Here is a 17,738-nt window from a genome sequence, read left to right on the forward strand (position 1 = left end):
TTCGCCATACCAACGCGGACGCTCTGTCACGCATGCCAACCACCTCGGAATGTGCATGCCTCCTGGGGTCGGGACGTTGCAGACCTTCAGGGGACGCATCGGTTCCGATCCTGGCAGCCACCGACGACGACGAACCACTGCCTGATAATTCGATCGAACAACAGGGAAGGGATTCCCTGTTGGGGTTGCCCGTCACTGAGTGGGGGCGCCTCCAAATGGAGGATACCTCCCTCCTCGGGTGGCGTCGTCGCGTCGGGGGTGCTGGCCGGGTGAAAGGTGATTCTGGTGCATGGGAAATGGTACAGGGTCTGCTCATGCATTGGGACGCAAAATTACAGCGACATCGGCTGGTCGTCCCTTCGGAGTTGCGAGGCAAAGTGGTGTGGGCCGCGCATGAGCGCCTGTTACATCTGGGGACTCTAAAGACCCTTGCACTGATACAACTAGATTTTTTTTGGCCTGGTATGACAAAGGATGTTGGGGATCTTTTGAATTCATGCCCGCGGTGTGCGCAACGGAAACCGCCGGCACGGGAGTCTAACCCGCCTTTACAATCAATCAAGGTGTCCAGAATAAATGAGCTTGTCGCGCTGGACATCTTGGGCCCATTTCCCGCCACCCCCAGGGGCAATAGGTATTTGCTGACAGGAGTCGAGTATTTTACGCGCTGGCCCATGGCCTGGCCCCTTGCCAACCAGTCGGCAGCAGCCATTGTGGACGCCTTTGTTCAGGGATACGTCCTGGACAAAGGTGCTCCGGAACGGCTGCTGACCGACCAGGGTAAACATTTTTCAAGCAAATTACTTAAACAAGTTTGTGACCTCTTAGGCACAAAGAAAATTCGGACCTCCCCGTATCACCCACAGACAGACGGAATGGTCGAGCGCCTGCATCGCACCATTTCGTCAATGATGGCACAGCAGGTCTCAGATTCTCAGACTGATTGGGACCTGCATATTCAGGGGGTCTTGGCGGCATACCGGATGGCACCCCATGCAGCTACGGGATTTTCCCCCTTTTACCTCATGTACGGTCGCGAACCCGACCCGCCTGTTCGCGCCCAGCTGCAGATCCCCGACCCGCAAGGAAAAACTAAATTGGCTGACCACGTCAAATTTAATCTGGCTAAATTAACAGAGGCGCGGGATGCTGCGAGGTTGAACTCGGACCTCCGTCAAAAGGCGAACGAGCGCCTCAGGCTGGGTCGGGCGCATGTAATACACTGGAAACCGGGGGACAGGGCATGGTTGCACTGTCCCCAAGTACCCCTGGCCACCTCCCCTAAGCTGGCGCGGCCGTGGCGGGGCCCCGTGGAAGTGGTCGAGGTCTTGCGACCACAGTGCGTGCGCATTCGTTGGGGGAAGCGGCGATGGTTCGTGCACCCCTCTCGGTTGAAACCTTTCGTCGCGGTACACAAACCCACTTCACACATGCGTGGCCAGACGTGTGGGGGGTCGACCGACTCGCTAGCTCCGTCTCCACCGCGCTCACCTAATGCCTTGCCGGCCGTGCCACCTCCAGGTGCATCGGGACTGACGAGCCCGCACCCACCTGCTGCTGCAAGGGACGCCGAGGTTCCCGCGACGTCAGACGCGGACTCTATACAAAACGAACAACCGCCACCGGCGGGTTCGCCACCCGGGATTGCCCCGTGTGACGGGCCTGCAGCAAGGACACGCGCAAAAATGCGCAGACTCTTATAATGCATTGGACGAACATTTTTGTTTCTTCTCTCTTACGTACGGTTGCGTGGTGCTGCGTCGGTGGGGAGCTCCTAACACATTTTTTTTTGTGTTGTGTTGCATGTGTGCTGCGAGTTCCCTGCTTAACCTGTATATATGCGTCGCTCTTACGGTATTCGTATTTATTCAGGGGGGGTGCGTCGGATTGTTCCCTTCGGGGTTGTGGGTTTTGTTGTTGTCATTGTTGTTGTTGTTGTCGTTGTTGCTGTTGGTTCCTTCATGTTAGCGTTAAAAACGTTTTTTTAAGGCACACGCGGGTATCCAGGGGTTAAATAGCCTTTATTAAAGTTGTTGCAGCCGGGACGGCTGCGAGCTGTACAGGGGGGGGGTGATGTAGGGCTGTTACAGAGGGGCTGTTTGTGTAGGGCTGTTTGCATAGGGGCTAACGGATAACAAACACAGTGGGCGGGGACTCCGTGAGCACACGGGGTGGTGCCCGCAACGACGTCCGTACTGGACGGCGTGAGGGGGGTTTCGATCCTCTAGGGGGGTATAAAAAGGGTTGAGCCAGAGAGCTCGGGGCTCAGTCTTAGTGTAGTTAAGGGAAGAGAGAAGACCGGCCAGATAGGCCCTGGACTCCCCCTGGGACGCCGCCCTTGTAAGGGCAGTGCAGGCTGGAGCCAGTGGCGTGGTCCCGGAACCAGAGTCAGACCTCTGGGATTCCGGGTACCGTAGCCCGACTGACCAGTGTCGGGCCAGACAGCCTCCCCTAGCCCGTTAGCGGAGGACTCGGCTAGGAAGGCTAGCTAGGGGTGAATTCCCAGTTGTACGGGTGAGGGGGCCGATACATCCCTCCAGTATTGTAAGACATTGTGCAAATAAATACGTGTGCCTTACCCCGTTGTCCACGCGTCTTCAAGAACACTTCATATACAATCGGTCGATTTTGATTTAATCCAGCATTAAATAATTAAAAACACGTCGATTCCCGTTCCAGTATTCCTTATATGGGCAAAGCCATGCACAATTACTCCATACATGGGTATGGTCTAAAGTAGTAACATAATTATCATTCATTCTGTCGCGGATTCATTCATTTTATCCTTGTCTATATCAGCTATTATTTCCGACTCTCTGTCTTGCTCTCTGCATCTCTCTCCGATCTCTACTCCAGTGACCTGGGTTCTGCCGCGGGGTCCACTTTCTGCCCCCCCTTCTCTCGCCCCGCCCCCTTCTCTCTCGCCCCGCCCCCTTCTCTCTCGCCCCGCCCCCTTCTCTATACCCCCCCCCTACTGCCGAGGCCTATATAACCTCGTTCCACGGCAGATCTCTCGCCTACTTCAGCAGTTTTTTCTTGCTGTGGTTTTCCCACCTGATGACGATTGCTTGTGCTGCGATCGAAACATCGTGATCTATTATTTTTCTACCTACGTGGCTTTACCGAAAGAACCAAAGAGTATGGATTCCTGCAGTCACGAAATATTCAAATCAAGATTCATTTTATCCTGTTACAAGCACAGCCTTCAAACGCTCACCGCGAGACCACATCTAGCTCGATTCACCTCCCTCTACCTGCTCCCAACACTGTTCCGGGTCTACGATACGGTCGCCCTGACGTATTCAGGATCCTCCATGGACTTGTTTTCTCCTCCGTTTGTCTTTGTTTCCTCTTCGTCTCTCATTCGTTTGTTTTTTTGTGTCCTCAAGTCCCTCACCACCTTCCGGATCAGTATGAAGTCACCGCTGCCGACTTCTCTCTCAGTCCCTGCTTATGCCCCTCTGCTCGAGCAGATCAATTCACCGTCAAGGATCGCTCACGGCCAATTATCACCACTCCAGAGCCATACAAATAAAGACCACTTGTGGGAAGTAAACATTGGTGCTGAATGTGGAACTTCCACCACTGGTTGAGGGCCTCCGGTAGGGATTCGTGCCACCCAACACTCAACAACCCTTTGTACACTGGACACGTGTCAATGTAATGTGGAGATTTTTGGTGGTGGAAAGTCTTTATGAATCATTTTGAATGTGGCATTTATATTGAATATATAAGCTAATAGCTGCTTTATCCAATATAAAAAATGCGAACCAGAATCCAGGATTATAAATCTTTTGAAATATATTTTATATTTTTCATTATTGTAAAAAATTGTTATATGCGGATACTGCTCACTGGACTGATGTAACTCACATCCAACACGAATTCAAATACATTTGGCAAGTTCGGAAATAGCATTTTAATTTTGTAATCATGATATACTGGATGTGAAAGCTACTGAACATGATAGGTTGTCCAAAATAATGATTTCACACTACGTAAATTAACAAAACTTGATAAATACGTTATTAAACATCTTAGCACGGTTGTTACCTGTAAAAATAAACAATCAACTGTGCCTTTAACAGAAACATGACTTGATTGAATGCTCTACAGTATACTGCACATGTAAATATTTAATGAACGTAAACATTTCTTCGTTAAATGCTTTTTTGTTGTGTTCTTAAATTGTTACTTATGTAACCCGGTTCAGTTTAACACGTAGGCTTTCGCGACCAATATCCATACTATGGATGATACCTAAATCACCCTTGCAAAGAGGCAATGCGATTTCTTGAGTTAATGAAGGATGTATAAGAACTGGACGTGGCATTTGGTTGTGAATGTTATGGAAGTTTTTTTGCAACATCATAAATGGAAAATGTTGAATGCCTTTTTCACCATCAAGGTACCTTAACCATCCCAGTTATGATTAAACGTGGAGACTCGTGTGTGTATATGTACCTAAAATCCTACACGTGTATGGTGGCGGATTTGCTTGTTGCATAACGCAAGTTGTCTTTTTTGCAATCATAGAAATATGAGTCATGAGTGTAATGGCGTGCATTGTATGATTAGGCAAGAACATTGCGGATGGAAGCTGAGGGTGTGTGCAGTTTAAACTGGGGAATTCCATGGTGTGTGCTCTTCCAAGGTCACCATGGAAGAGTAGACCAAATAGCCTCTGGAGTTCTCTGGTTGAGGCCCTTCTGTCAGCAGTGACGTGAGCAAACAATTTCAGGACTGCACCGCTACCAAGGTGTGTGTGGAGCCCTCGGCGGTTTTGATTGCATTTACAGCACAGAGTAATCCCTACATAATTATCAGGCTGTAATGGGAAGTAAATCTGCTTTCGAGTTTGCTGGCAGCAACCATGATGAGGAAGCGGAAAGGGCTGCGATGCGTCTCGTCGCATTGGTGATTATTTTACAAAAAATACGAAGTTGGAAAAACATGCTTATGCAGAAAATATGCAGCTTGTCGGTGAAATGTCACGGCATCCTGCTGTTACGCCATAAATGAATTGGACCATTTCTTGGTAACGCATGGGTTAACATCATTACACTGTTGTTTGAAATACACACGCAGCATTAACATTTTAACAAAAATGTAATGTTATGATTGAATAAAGTAGAAACATTAATGCGTTTAAAGTATTGATGAATGCCTTGTGTTAGCTACATACCGAAATCTAAAATATTCCATAGAACATGGTCATTGTTATTCTGTATGGTTTTTTATGTACAGGTTTGATTGAACGCAGTCATTAACAAAACATTTTACAAAAACTGAAAAGTGCATAAAGAAGCACGGAGAGACGCATGCTTGGAATTACACAGAGACAGAAGAGGAGTAGAGGACGTACGCTGAGTGGGCTTGGGCCAGGATGAGTCACAGCTAGAAGGGATGATTGACGGTGGTCAAGAATAATCATAGAGTGGCAGCCAAGGAATGGAACGCGTCTGACGGGGACGTTCGCCAACGAGATTATGCAATCGTGGGAAGTAGCAGCGGCTTGTGGAATTATCAGCGCTGATGATTATGAACGATGCTATTGACTGTTGGTGAAGGAGGTCGATTCTTAGATAATGGTGGTGGGCGAGTGTGAGAGCAGACTGCTGTTTCATTGTATGTAATTATATGCCTTATTCCCCCCCCCCCCCATTTTCCTTCAGTGCTATGTATTTGATGTTTTGAATAGGTTTAAGATGATGTTAGTGTATAAGTGGTTAATGAAAGCAAAAGCCCTATTATTTTGGAATAATATATTGCCACATTCCGTTTATTTTTGAGCTGGTGGTCTTGATACATGCGATGCTGTACACATTTTGCTTGTTGCTAATTTGACGCGTCTTAAATTTCGCACCTGACTCCGACATCCTCATTGTGATTGCAATTGTGATTCCCCCAATCACGGGCAGGACAGAGTAGCAAGCTCATCTCGTCACCAGCGCAATTCACATCGTCCAACCAGATGCGGCCACTGCCTAAGAGAGAAAATCAACAAACTCACAATGTATGCTTGCTTCGAGTGACAAATTATAATGTATGCAATCATAAGGTAGGGATGTTCAAGTTAAGACTTCAAGTAATTAGGTATGAAGTTAGCAGCTGGATATGACGTTTTGTGGCCGAAGCGAAAGGTAATTCTGTATCATAATATTGGCTGCAAAAATCAACGTATTAAGTGAAGGATTGGCTTGCTTGACATTTAGTGACTTAGCAGCTGAACTGTGGACCTCATTAAAAACATCTCAAACGCAACATTTTTTTACCCTCACCCCGCCCACAAAATAAAAATGTAAAAGTCGTAATTTCCTGCCCAAATGAGCATTGAGGCTATGCTATTAACAGCCCCGAGCCATTAGGGGAATTTCCGCATTCCTGGGGCATCGTAGAGTCTATCCATAGTACAGACACTGCTGACTTGCCCACAAAGTGATACTCATTTTTTAAATCCTTTATATTAAGTTCGCATGCTTGCTTGCTTGCTTGCGTGCTTGCTTACGACCGTGCAAATCTTTCGGTCGTTTTTTAACCCACTTCCCGTGATCCAATCGAGCTGACATTTTCCACACAGACTCGTTGTGCCAGACAATTAATGTTCGTGAAAAAAAATTCCCAAAATTTTACACTTTTTAGGCAAAAAAAATGTATTTTACATATATTCAAATAGAACTCATTCATGGCTTTGGCTGAACGTCACAGTATAAGAGCCCAGAGCGTAACCACTCCACAGGCCGTGGCGGAGTAGCGCAGTTGGTAGCGCCCTCGCTTCCCATGCCAAAGGTCGCGGGATCGATCCCCGCATCTTCCACAGGCGAATATATTTTTAAATCCTTTATATTAAGTTCGCTTGCTTGCTTAGGACCGTGCAAATCTTTCGGTCGTTTTTTAACCCACTTCCCGTGATCCAATCGAGCTGACATTTTCCACACAGACTCGTTGTGCGTGACAATTAATGTTCGTGAAAAAAAATTCCCAAAATGTTACACTTTTTAGGACAAAATATTATATTTAATTACCAATTGCTTAATGGTGCAATGCAATCATCTGACCCATAGGTGGCAGCTATCTCAAGCCAGAGGACGAGAGGACTCTAGCCGCCACGCATATAAAGGATTTATAGTGAAAAACTTTGTTTTTACGGGTTAATTTTTATTGACCTCGGACCGATGACGAGTAAACCCCCCAACCGCCATTTGCAACCTTTTGTGAGCCGCTCTCTACCATTTCGATACCTGGCTTATAATGTGAAGATGTATATAAATGTGTTTAACTTACCAGCTCCATGTTTCTGCATCTGGCCTGCCCCTCGGAATCCCAGCATGCGGCACAACACCAAGATGTTGTTTTGGTTGTCCCATTTATCATCGCACACGGTGCCCCACTCTCCGTCGTGAAGCACCTCTAAGCGCCCAGTGTGCCTGCCCTGGCCACCGGTCAGCCGCACTATGGGAGTGTATAGGGGACGATATCGAGCACAGGTGTTCAAATAACGTTAACGCTGACTTAACGCAAGCACTGCTTTAGGATTTACAATTGATATCCAGGTTTGGACACAATGATCTGGCCAAATTAAAAATGCATTCTGACCGTCTGGATTTACCTGAGGGTGTTTGACATAGTTGGAAGTGAAACGTGAGAATTTAGTCTAGCAGCTATATCTTCAGAGGGCGTTACATTTTTAGTTAGTTCACTCATAAAGCTAGAGCATTTCTGATGGTGCCATGATTTAGTATGACACACTTCTGAAGTGGTGTAGTTTTTTTACAGGTGGGTTTGTTGAGGGAATTGGTACCGCAAATAGGCCATCAATAAAAAACATGTTTTCGATTGTGTGTGTAGCCTGGTAGCTTTATGCAAAACAATCTGATTACACACTGTTGCTGTTGTAAAAGAAAGGAAACATTTGAAGTCAATAGGACTATAACATATTTTATATCACAATGAAAATACATTTCATAACTAAATACCATTGCTAAATATAAAGGTTGTTTAATAAGATTTTTATATTTTACTCTATTTCAGATGGATTCCAATCCTTTAAGATGTATTATGCCACCCAAGACTCTAATTTAACCCTAGCAGATATGTTATCAGATGTGTTATATCCCAGAAACAATGCAATGAGGATGTCAGACAAAGAAGAATGCACTGAGACTTGTTGTAGCCTTGTCTGCCTTTGAGAACAAAGATGAATCTTAACTCAACACTCACAGTCTTGTGCTTGAAGGCGTATGCTTTGAGATATATACTGTATTTTATTCACAAGACAAGACTGCTAAGAAATAACTAGTAAATAAATAATCTTGAAATTATCATATTTATGATGCCTATTTTAGACAAATGCTTGGAAGAATCAGTTCAGTCAAGCCAGATATCATTTTGAGGCATAATTAAAGAGCTTTATAGCTCATCGGATTCATCCAGGATAAATAAAAATTCTGATTATGAAGTACATTTATTTATTGTCATCTCGTAGTACAGTAAATTAAGATTATCTTGAAATAGCCATTCTTCAGACATATATTTATATATCAGAATCCCTCAACAAACTCCTTTGTCGGAAGAAAATAATATTGCACCACTTCAGAAATCCACATCCACCCTTGCCCACAAGGGTCATAGAAAAGCATGGCACCATCAGAAACGTCCCAGATTAATGGGCAAACCTTTCGAAAAATGTTGGTCCTAGCTGCTAGACTAATAGTTCAACTTACCAGTGAGCAGAAACATAGCAATTGGTGCTTTATTAAACGCTCATGCGCCACGTGACGATTTAATTTGTTTGGCTGCGTCGGGTGGTGGAGGGTCTGACGACTGCAAATTGGCCAGATTATTACATGGTGGCCAATCCCCAAAAATCGATGATGAATCAACGTGAAGACTGCATTATGTTTAAAGTCAATGTTGAAACTTTCAGTTCAATACATTATTGAATCAGCAAAGTTTTAAAATCGCAATTGCACGATTCCTCTGCTTAGCTTGCACCCGTTCCAACCGTATGCCTGTGCATGACCACTTCCTGCAAACCTACCACCGCCTCCTATACGTGGCGACAATATCCATCTCATTCTCGAATGTCATTCCAGATTATTACACGCAATTAAAGAAAACATTTATCAATGGGCTTTATCCCGTCCAAGCCAGTTCGAGTTGTCTTAACAACCACAACAATTCTTAAGGCTGCAGTATTAGATGGAAAAAAAAACACGCCAAGAAGAACAGGTGAATACTTTCAGATGCTGGGGCACACTGATCATGGAAGATGGGTGGTGTGTCGCGGAATTGAGATCGAGGAATGGTTGACAAGAACTCCAATTGAAACAGTGAAGAAGATATATACCTACGTGAATTTCGATTTAAAGCTTTCGTGACTGTAGGGATTCATCTTCTTGGTTCTTTCGGTAAAGTCACGTAGAAGGGAAGTAATACAATAAAAATAAAACATAATAAAATAAAATAATTCTCACGACGTTTCGGCTACAACGCAAGCAGCCGTCTTCAGGTGAAGAATGAGACACTGCCAAGCTAGGAGCTTATATATAAGCTGGGTTGGAGGTGGAAGAAGAGCGCCTTAACAAAAAGAATGTGCATATCAAGAGGAATTTAGCATATTCATGGGAAATGCGTAGGAGGTGGGCGGGGGGGTTTCAAAGTCATATTATGCCCATGCATTATGCAGGATCAGCAGCACCAAAGGGAGGGTGCAGGGAGTAGCATTAACAAAGGAAAGGAATGTTAATAGTATGTAGCTGCAGTTACTAAACAACCACGTAGAAAACTAAAGTATGAACTACATAAAAACTAAAGTATAAACTGCATAGCATCATCAGTATACTTACTATACTCTACAATAAGCTGAGTTACTAACAGCAAGTAATACATTACAATTCTACGTCGTAAAAATTATATAATATGCTTCCATCTAAACTTTATTCTCTTACATCACACGAGCATACACCGTACTATATACTGCCATAGACAAATCCAACATTAAATTATATACTGTATTGCTATAAACCACCCTATACCTTATACATTTTAATATAACACTATGTATTATTCTACCCGCCCTAATGTGTATCACACTGCTATATGTTTACTATACAATTACGATACTATATATTACTTTGTACATTGTATTAAGCATATAAATGTTATACTATTTGTTATTATACACTGTACCATTGACCGTCGTGTCAATGGGTGAGTCGTGGGGGGAAACTTGCAGCGGAGCAAAGAATCCATTCCCTGCGGAGAATACAATGCCAGTGAGTGGAACGCGGTCTGAAAGTCACCGTAAACGTGAACACAATCAGTTAAGATACGAAATGGTTTATTACGTCCTTCCAATGATTGCTAAGCCAGAATCCATCTTCAACAAGCTCCGGGATAAGAAGGCTCAGCTAATCGAGTCTCTCACCTTTCTGAAGAGATGCCGCGACTCTAAGGTAATACCAAACGCATTTACACTAACATCTGCTGCTGTAACTTCTTCTAATGCGAAACGAATTCTGTCTAGAACTAGCTTAGCTCTTATCTCAGAGAAAATCAGACTTACACGCACCGAACTAGATCAGTTAGACAAGACACTCTACAAATCACACTTATCTTTGAGTGCAACAATGTCCACATCGGATTGGGAACATGTAGATAAAATGACTGCCTCTTCAGCTGCCGCTATGTCGACTAAATGTAAGGACAACTTGATTTCCAAATTCAACCGCCTCTCAAACAAGAAACCGGACCCACACATTGAAAAGCTAGATGTTAACAAAGTCGTAATTAATCGCAGTAACAGTTCTATTTTTGAAGGTCTGAAATCCGTTTTAGCTAAAGGACTAAACTTTGCAGTCACACCTAGACACATACCAGTTAATGATATAATTGCTAGAGTAGATGTAGCTCTCAAGGGCCTGAGTAACATCGCTGCAGACGTAGCAAGATCTGAAATCTCTGTAACCCTCAAAAACGCTAAGATGCCAGCTAGCAACATCAGCAAAGATGAGCGTTTTGAATTAGCTCAATTAAAAAAGAGGGATGACATTGTCATCCTCTCAGCCGACAAAGGCAATGCCACTGTCATCATGGACAAAACAGAATACAACAACAAAATCCAAGAACTACTCAACGATGGCAGCTATACAAAAATAAAAAGAGACCCCACCAACAGCCTCGTCTCAAAAACCAAGCAAATCATTTCTGATTCAACCGCATTAATTGATCATACCAAACAGTTCTCGTTGAAACCTTCTGCAGCCAGGCCACCAAGATTATACGGCTTGCCAAAGATACATAAAGAAGATACACCTCTTCGTCCCATTGTCTCTACTATCAACTCCCCCACCTATAAATTGGCTCGTTTTTTGTCTGAAATCCTACGGCCTTTCACTGGAAAAACCACCTCTGCGGTACTAAACTCTACTGACCTGGTATCGACAATCAAAGGGATTGCCCTGTCCCCAGACGACCTGCTTGTCAGTTTTGATGTGGTTTCCTTATTCACCAAGGTTCCTGTACCTGACACCATCGCAATCATTGAAGACTTGGTTCATCAAGGACTGAATGCTGGGGTACCCCCCCTGGTGAGACACTGCTTAACCAATACATACTTCACCTGGAATGGAACTTTCTACAAGCAAACTGAGGGCACCCCAATGGGCTCCCCCCTATCTCCGGTTGTAGCCAACATCTTCATGGAGAAATTTGAGACTGACGCCATCCAGACTGCCACTCTACGCCCGACCTTATGGAAGAGGTACGTAGACGACACTTTTGTCATCTGGCCACATGGCCGGCCTGCTCTAGACAAATTTCTCGACCACATCAATTCCATACACCCAGCCATCAGATTCACCATGGAAGTCGAAAAAGATGGCAAGCTACCCTTTTTGGATGTCCTAATTAAAAGGAGACCTGATGGTTCAATGAGCCACTCTGTCTACAGGAAAGCCACCCATACGGATGCTTACCTAAAACCGGATTCCCACCACCATCCATCCCAGAAGAATTCCCTCATCAAGACTCTATACCATAGAGCCCAATGCATCTCCGACCAGGAACACATTGCCAGTGAACTCAAACGCGTACGCCAAGCTCTTAAGGCTAATGGTTACTCCGACTACACAATCCGCAAAGCCATCACTCCAACCATCAAGAAGGATCCTGTTGAGGAGCCTTTCAAGACCATCACCTTACCCTACATTGCTGGGGTCACAAAAAAGATCTCCAAAATCCTGATTAAACACAAGATCCAGGTCCGATTCAACACAGTACATCCGTGATCTGGTCCCGTCTGTAAAAGATGTGGTTCCAGACATACAGTACCCTGGCGTCTACAAACTAAGTTGCCTCTGTGGTAGCAGTTACATTGGGGAAACCAAATGACATGTCTCAGACCGCATCCGTGAACATAAAGCAGACCTGAAACACGGTAGGACAAACACCTCAGCCGTGGCAGATCACTGTTACAACTCAGTGGGCTCACATGACATTGACTTCTCCAAGACAGAGGTTCTCTGCAAGCAATCTAGCTATCATGAGAGATTCGTTCATGAGGCGATCCACATATACAAACACAGAGACAATTTCAACCGAGAAGATGGATTCTGGCTTAGCAATCATTGGAAGGACGTAATAAACCATTTCGTATCTTAACTGATTGTGTTCACGTTTACGGTGACTTTCAGACCGCGTTCCACTCACTGGCATTGTAATCTCCGCAGGGAATGGATTCTTTGCTCCGCTGCAAGTTTCCCCCCACGACTCACCCATTGACACGACGGTCAATGGTACAGTGTATAATAACAAATAGTATAACATTTATATGCTTAATACAATGTACAAAGTAATATATAGTATCGTAATTGTATAGTAAACATATAGCAGTGTGATACACATTAGGGCGGGTAGAATAATACATAGTGTTATATTAAAATGTATAAGGTATAGGGTGGTTTATAGCAATACAGTATATAATTTAATGTTCGGTTTGTCTATGGCAGTATATAGTACGGTGTATGCTCGTGTGATGTAAGAGAATAAAGTTTAGATGGAAGCATATTATATAATTTTTACGACGTAGAATTGTAATGTATTACTTGCTGTTAGTAACTCAGCTTATTGTAGAGTATAGTAAGTATACTGATGATGCTATGCAGTTTATACTTTAGTTTTTTATGTAGTTCATACTTTAGTTTTCTACGTGGTTGTTTAGTAACTGCAGCTACATACTATTAACATTCCTTTCCTTTGTTAATGCTACTCCCTGCACCCTCCCTTTGGTGCTGCTGATCCTGCATAATGCATGGGCATAATATGACTTTGAAACCCCCCCGCCCACCTCCTACGCATTTCCCATGAATATGCTAAATTCCTCTTGATATGCACATTCTTTTTGTTAAGGCGCTCTTCTTCCACCTCCAACCCAGCTTATATATAAGCTCCTAGCTTGGCAGTGTCTCATTCTTCACCTGAAGACGGCTGCTTGCGTTGTAGCCGAAACGTCGTGAGAATTATTTTATTTTATTATGTTTTATTTTTATTATTTTATTACTTCCCTTCTACGTGACTTTATCCGAAAGAACCAAGAAGATACCTACGTGACTTTACCGAAAGAACCAAAGAGTAATGATAGACAAGATGATGGTGCAGAAAAGTGGACACTAAGACAAATGAAGTGACACCGTTAGAATTGTTTGGGATGTGGCTTTGGAGGATGCACAGTGTAACCGAATGGAGAAGATGACCAACTGCATTTTGGTAGCATTGGGAAGGAAAACTGTATAATCAACAGCCTTCATTAAACATGTGTAGTGACGGCGGAGCGGGAGACAAGGGTTTTCAGAAGACACCTTATTAACACCTTCACACTTTACAGGTTCATCCTAGTACTCTCAATAGTTGTCTAGCCTAGCCTAAACACAACCCTGACCATGTAACACTGACGGCGCTGACCGAGACAGCCAATAACTATCCGGCCGCGCAATATCTAGCGAAGACGGCAGCGAAAAAGGCGGTGAAGACGACAGCGACAAAAGGACGAGTCCACTTCCAGAACTGGCAGCCCTGAGCTCCTGCTCTCAGCTGCTTTTATGCTACCCAGCGCGCCTGGCTCCGCCCTGGCCGCGCCTTCCTTCTCGAACCCACTAGCAGGTTCCAGGGGCTTCCAGATGGGGGTTTCCGTAGCCCTTGCCCCAGTTCCTCCGCCCTGCCGACACACCCGTGTATATGCCCACTGTTTGTCCACCGCAGTTGCCGTTGCTGGACAACAGTCGGCATTATTACACTACACATACTTAAAGGTAGTTCTTAATGAAAAGCATATTGTCGTGCCACCGTAGCATGCCATCATGCAATGCGACCGCCCTCCGGTCTAGCCACTGCTGTTAGGGGAGTTCTATTGGGAACGGCAACCACCTGGCACCAGACCCGTCTCCGGGCTCCACGTATTCGACCTCATCCTCTGCGCCTTCCGGAAGAGGAAGTCGAGCTGACAAGCTGGTGTCAGTCCACGCATACTTACCCATATGTGCATGTGAAGATACTCCCTGTGGACCAGGCAAGCCCTGAGGCCCTATCGGGCCACGCTCTCCCTGAGATCCCACTGGCCCAGGATTCCCTGAATGGAAAAAAAAATATCAAAGCATAGCAAGCATCGCAAAAAGTACTCTTACCTCATTACACAGTTTCATTAGCCAAAGAGGTGGAATAGACTACACCATGACATTACGTCAATGTTGCTGAAGAAGCCGAATTACAGGACACATGCAATCCAACCATTGCTGTACTGGCTCCTCATGACAGTCACTATTGTAAAACAATGATCATACTGATTTGCTTTTAATATAGCTCCTGTATCTTTGGGTATTTTAGAGCACTTTAAACATGACAAGTGACTTACATCACATCTAAAATATCTGAAGGGCACTCTCAGTGGCAGCTGTCTCTGCGTGACACAAGGTGACTCAGCAACTGGTCTGCACGTGGAGACTAATCGGCCAGTCAGGGGTAATGGTCACTACGTTGTAATTCCAACTGAACAATTTGCAAAGTAATTTTTTAAATTAACAAATTCGAACCGTGACTGTCATTTATAAAAACGCCAGTGTGATTAGTCATGGCTAATGATGATGAAGCTGTCTATGGCTTAACGCTACAATTCTGCGCCTCGGAGGAAGGCAGAGCAAATCTCACCCACATCGATATGTGCATGTGTGTGTGCACTTCCGAGTCAGGTCTGATTGCTCGTTTCACTCCGTAGGTGCGGCCTGCATTGGAATTTCACAAAAGCATGAAAACGAACTCTCCATGCCAGGGCCCATTGTCTCTGCAACACTCCCAGCTCTTACCAGGAGCTCCACGGGGTCCTGCAGCACCTGGGGCGCCAGCTTCCCCTTTGCTCCCCTGCACACCTGGGGCCCCGCTTAATCCACGTGCCCCCGTGTCACCTTTGACCCCTGGAGAACCCATGGAACCCTGTTCGCCTTTTGCACCACGCTGTCCATTTGTTCCTTAAGAGTGGAATGGATAAAACTGTTTAGATAAAACATTATTACACTTGTAGTGAGCCGTAGACGTTCTTCAGAGGCAACACATTTATTACGCAACACGTATATATACAAGGGGTAGCTGCCCCTTTACCATATACAGCCTAGGGTGGTGACCACCCAGCTAACTACACTACCATACAGCAGTTATGGCTACAACGGACCGGACCTCCACTCGGGTCCTGGGCCACGTGTTGGTGCCTCTTCAGATGTAGAACGTGGAGCTTCCAGTTTGCAGAACGAAGCGACCCCGGTCCCTCCCAGGGACCCAACTTATATCCTCCAGGGTCGGGGCCGGCTCTGCCCTCGGCCCTGCCCACCTTCGAGAGCGTTCCAGCTCTCTCTCGATCCCTCTCTCCCCGTACATGTGATCACCCCTAGCCCCCCCCCCCCCCACCTGGGGGCTCCCTATAGACACTCTGGATCACGTGCCTACGGGGTCAACCAGAGTGCCATGGCCCGGGGCAACCCTGTCCCTGGGCTGACACTCACCCACTCCCCCTCATGTGGGAGCCCGCACTGCACGCTATGCGTGCAGTGCCCTCGCTATCCCAGTGCTCACCAAGCCCTGCTAGGGCTGGTACAACACCCACCTACGGGGTGTACTCGATGACAGTGCATCACACGCCGTGCTCTGCTAGAGACGGCCTCACTCAGCAACACACACGATGCTGTCCGCGATGTAAGTACATCGCACGCCATGGCCCTCCAGGGCTGGCACCACACAGTGACATCCCCAATGTCACTCCACACTTAATAATCAGCGCGAAAGATGCCATGGATTGCCCAACGCTGATTATGCATCACAAGGGAGTTAAGGTGTACCCCGGGCTATTACAGACAACACTGCAGAGAAAACTAAATGTCTGTAGCGAGGCATAGTGACAGCAGTGAGCATTGGCCACGATGTTGGTACCTGCATCGCCCTTCGGTCCAGGCAAACCACGTAGTCCAGGATCTCCAATGGAACCCTTCTCTCCTTTTGTGGCTGGAATACCTGGCACTCCCATCATGCCCTTTTCACCTGCAGAGACGACATCAGTCTGAGTAAGTCAGAATGATTATAAATGCTCAGTAAAGTATTCAATACATTTACTTGAGACATCATCCCAAATTAGTCCGAACAAATATATTCAGGGCATCCATTCCACTAGAATGTAAACAGACAAGGATACATGTCAGATACAATTGCAAGTAGAGTTATCAGAAGGACTTGACAGCTTAGCATCGAATTGTGATGCAGATGCTAAGCATCGCCAATCCCAGCAGGCAATGCGGATCCATCGAGGGCAAGCTCAAGGGAACTAACTGTTCGAGTGGCGGCATCATACATCCTTGCCGTACCCATGTACAGCCAGGATGTACGGTGCAGCAAAGTTTATAGCCAACGCTATAAATAGTGTATACAAAAACATACATAGATCCCCTGTATGGCCTTAAGAGACTTTTGGGGCAAGTGCTGTTAGCGAGTACCTATGAAAGCTGGTGCAGCACACGAGGGGGTGGGTTGGCCGCACCACGATGGGCCGCCTTTGTCTCTCTAGTGGCGATGTTTACACACAGCACCAAGAACTGTACTTGTTTGAGGTTGAGTCGACCCAGAGGAGGCCCAGGACTTCTTCAGATAATTGTCACTGGTATTGGCCGTTTAGCTGGAATCGAACCTGGGTCTTCATGTTCATAATACACAACATTAACCACTACACTACCGCTCTCCACATATATAATAACAACCGTCATACGCCACTAAGCGGTGGTGGCGTCAACACGGTGATAGCGCCATGCAGGGTGTACTTTGAGGCCATGTGGAGTGTTGAAGGCATGTTGGCTATACACATACGTTGTTCTGTGTATCGCCTAAGTCAGTTGAACATATAGGCAGAAAGCCCTCTTGCCTGAACATCTTATTCCGAGCGTTTGTCCCACTAGGTAGAATTAGCTTTCTGAGTCCTCTCCCCTCTCCAGTCTTCGATCCATCACCTTCTCTTCGCTGACAACTTCTCATGCTTTCTTCGGTCACCACCCTCAACTGACTTGGTCTCAACTTTCTTTCCAACGTAGTCTTCTGCCCTTCTGGCCACGTGTCCGAACTATCTCAGCATATTCTTGCACAACTCGTTCTCCTCGATATCAACGCTCCCAAAACCATGAGATCAGACCAATTTTGGGTGATACGCATCAACG

The 17,738-nt window shown here is 45.6% G+C and overlaps 1 protein-coding gene across 1 annotated transcript in view; it reads right to left on the reverse strand.

Moving 5' to 3' along the window:
• Positions 1-4,047: 4,047 nt before the first annotated feature.
• The window catches only part of LOC133349567 (macrophage receptor MARCO-like), a 37,000-nt gene continuing 23,309 nt past the window's right edge, over positions 4,048-17,738 (reverse strand). The window contains exons 12-16 of the mRNA XM_061563137.1: positions 16,471-16,578; positions 15,357-15,518; positions 14,531-14,626; positions 7,285-7,452; positions 4,048-5,987 (exon numbers count right to left, since the gene is read on the reverse strand). Of these exons, the coding sequence (XP_061419121.1) occupies positions 5,854-5,987; positions 7,285-7,452; positions 14,531-14,626; positions 15,357-15,518; positions 16,471-16,578 (668 nt within the window). The 3' untranslated portion in view covers positions 4,048-5,853. The remainder of the gene's footprint in view (positions 5,988-7,284; positions 7,453-14,530; positions 14,627-15,356; positions 15,519-16,470; positions 16,579-17,738) is intronic.

Source organism: Lethenteron reissneri, chromosome 30, assembly GCF_015708825.2.
Source record: "Lethenteron reissneri isolate LAM-NWPU_2019-01 chromosome 30, ASM1570882v1, whole genome shotgun sequence".
NCBI lineage: Eukaryota > Metazoa > Chordata > Hyperoartia > Petromyzontiformes > Petromyzontidae > Lethenteron > Lethenteron reissneri.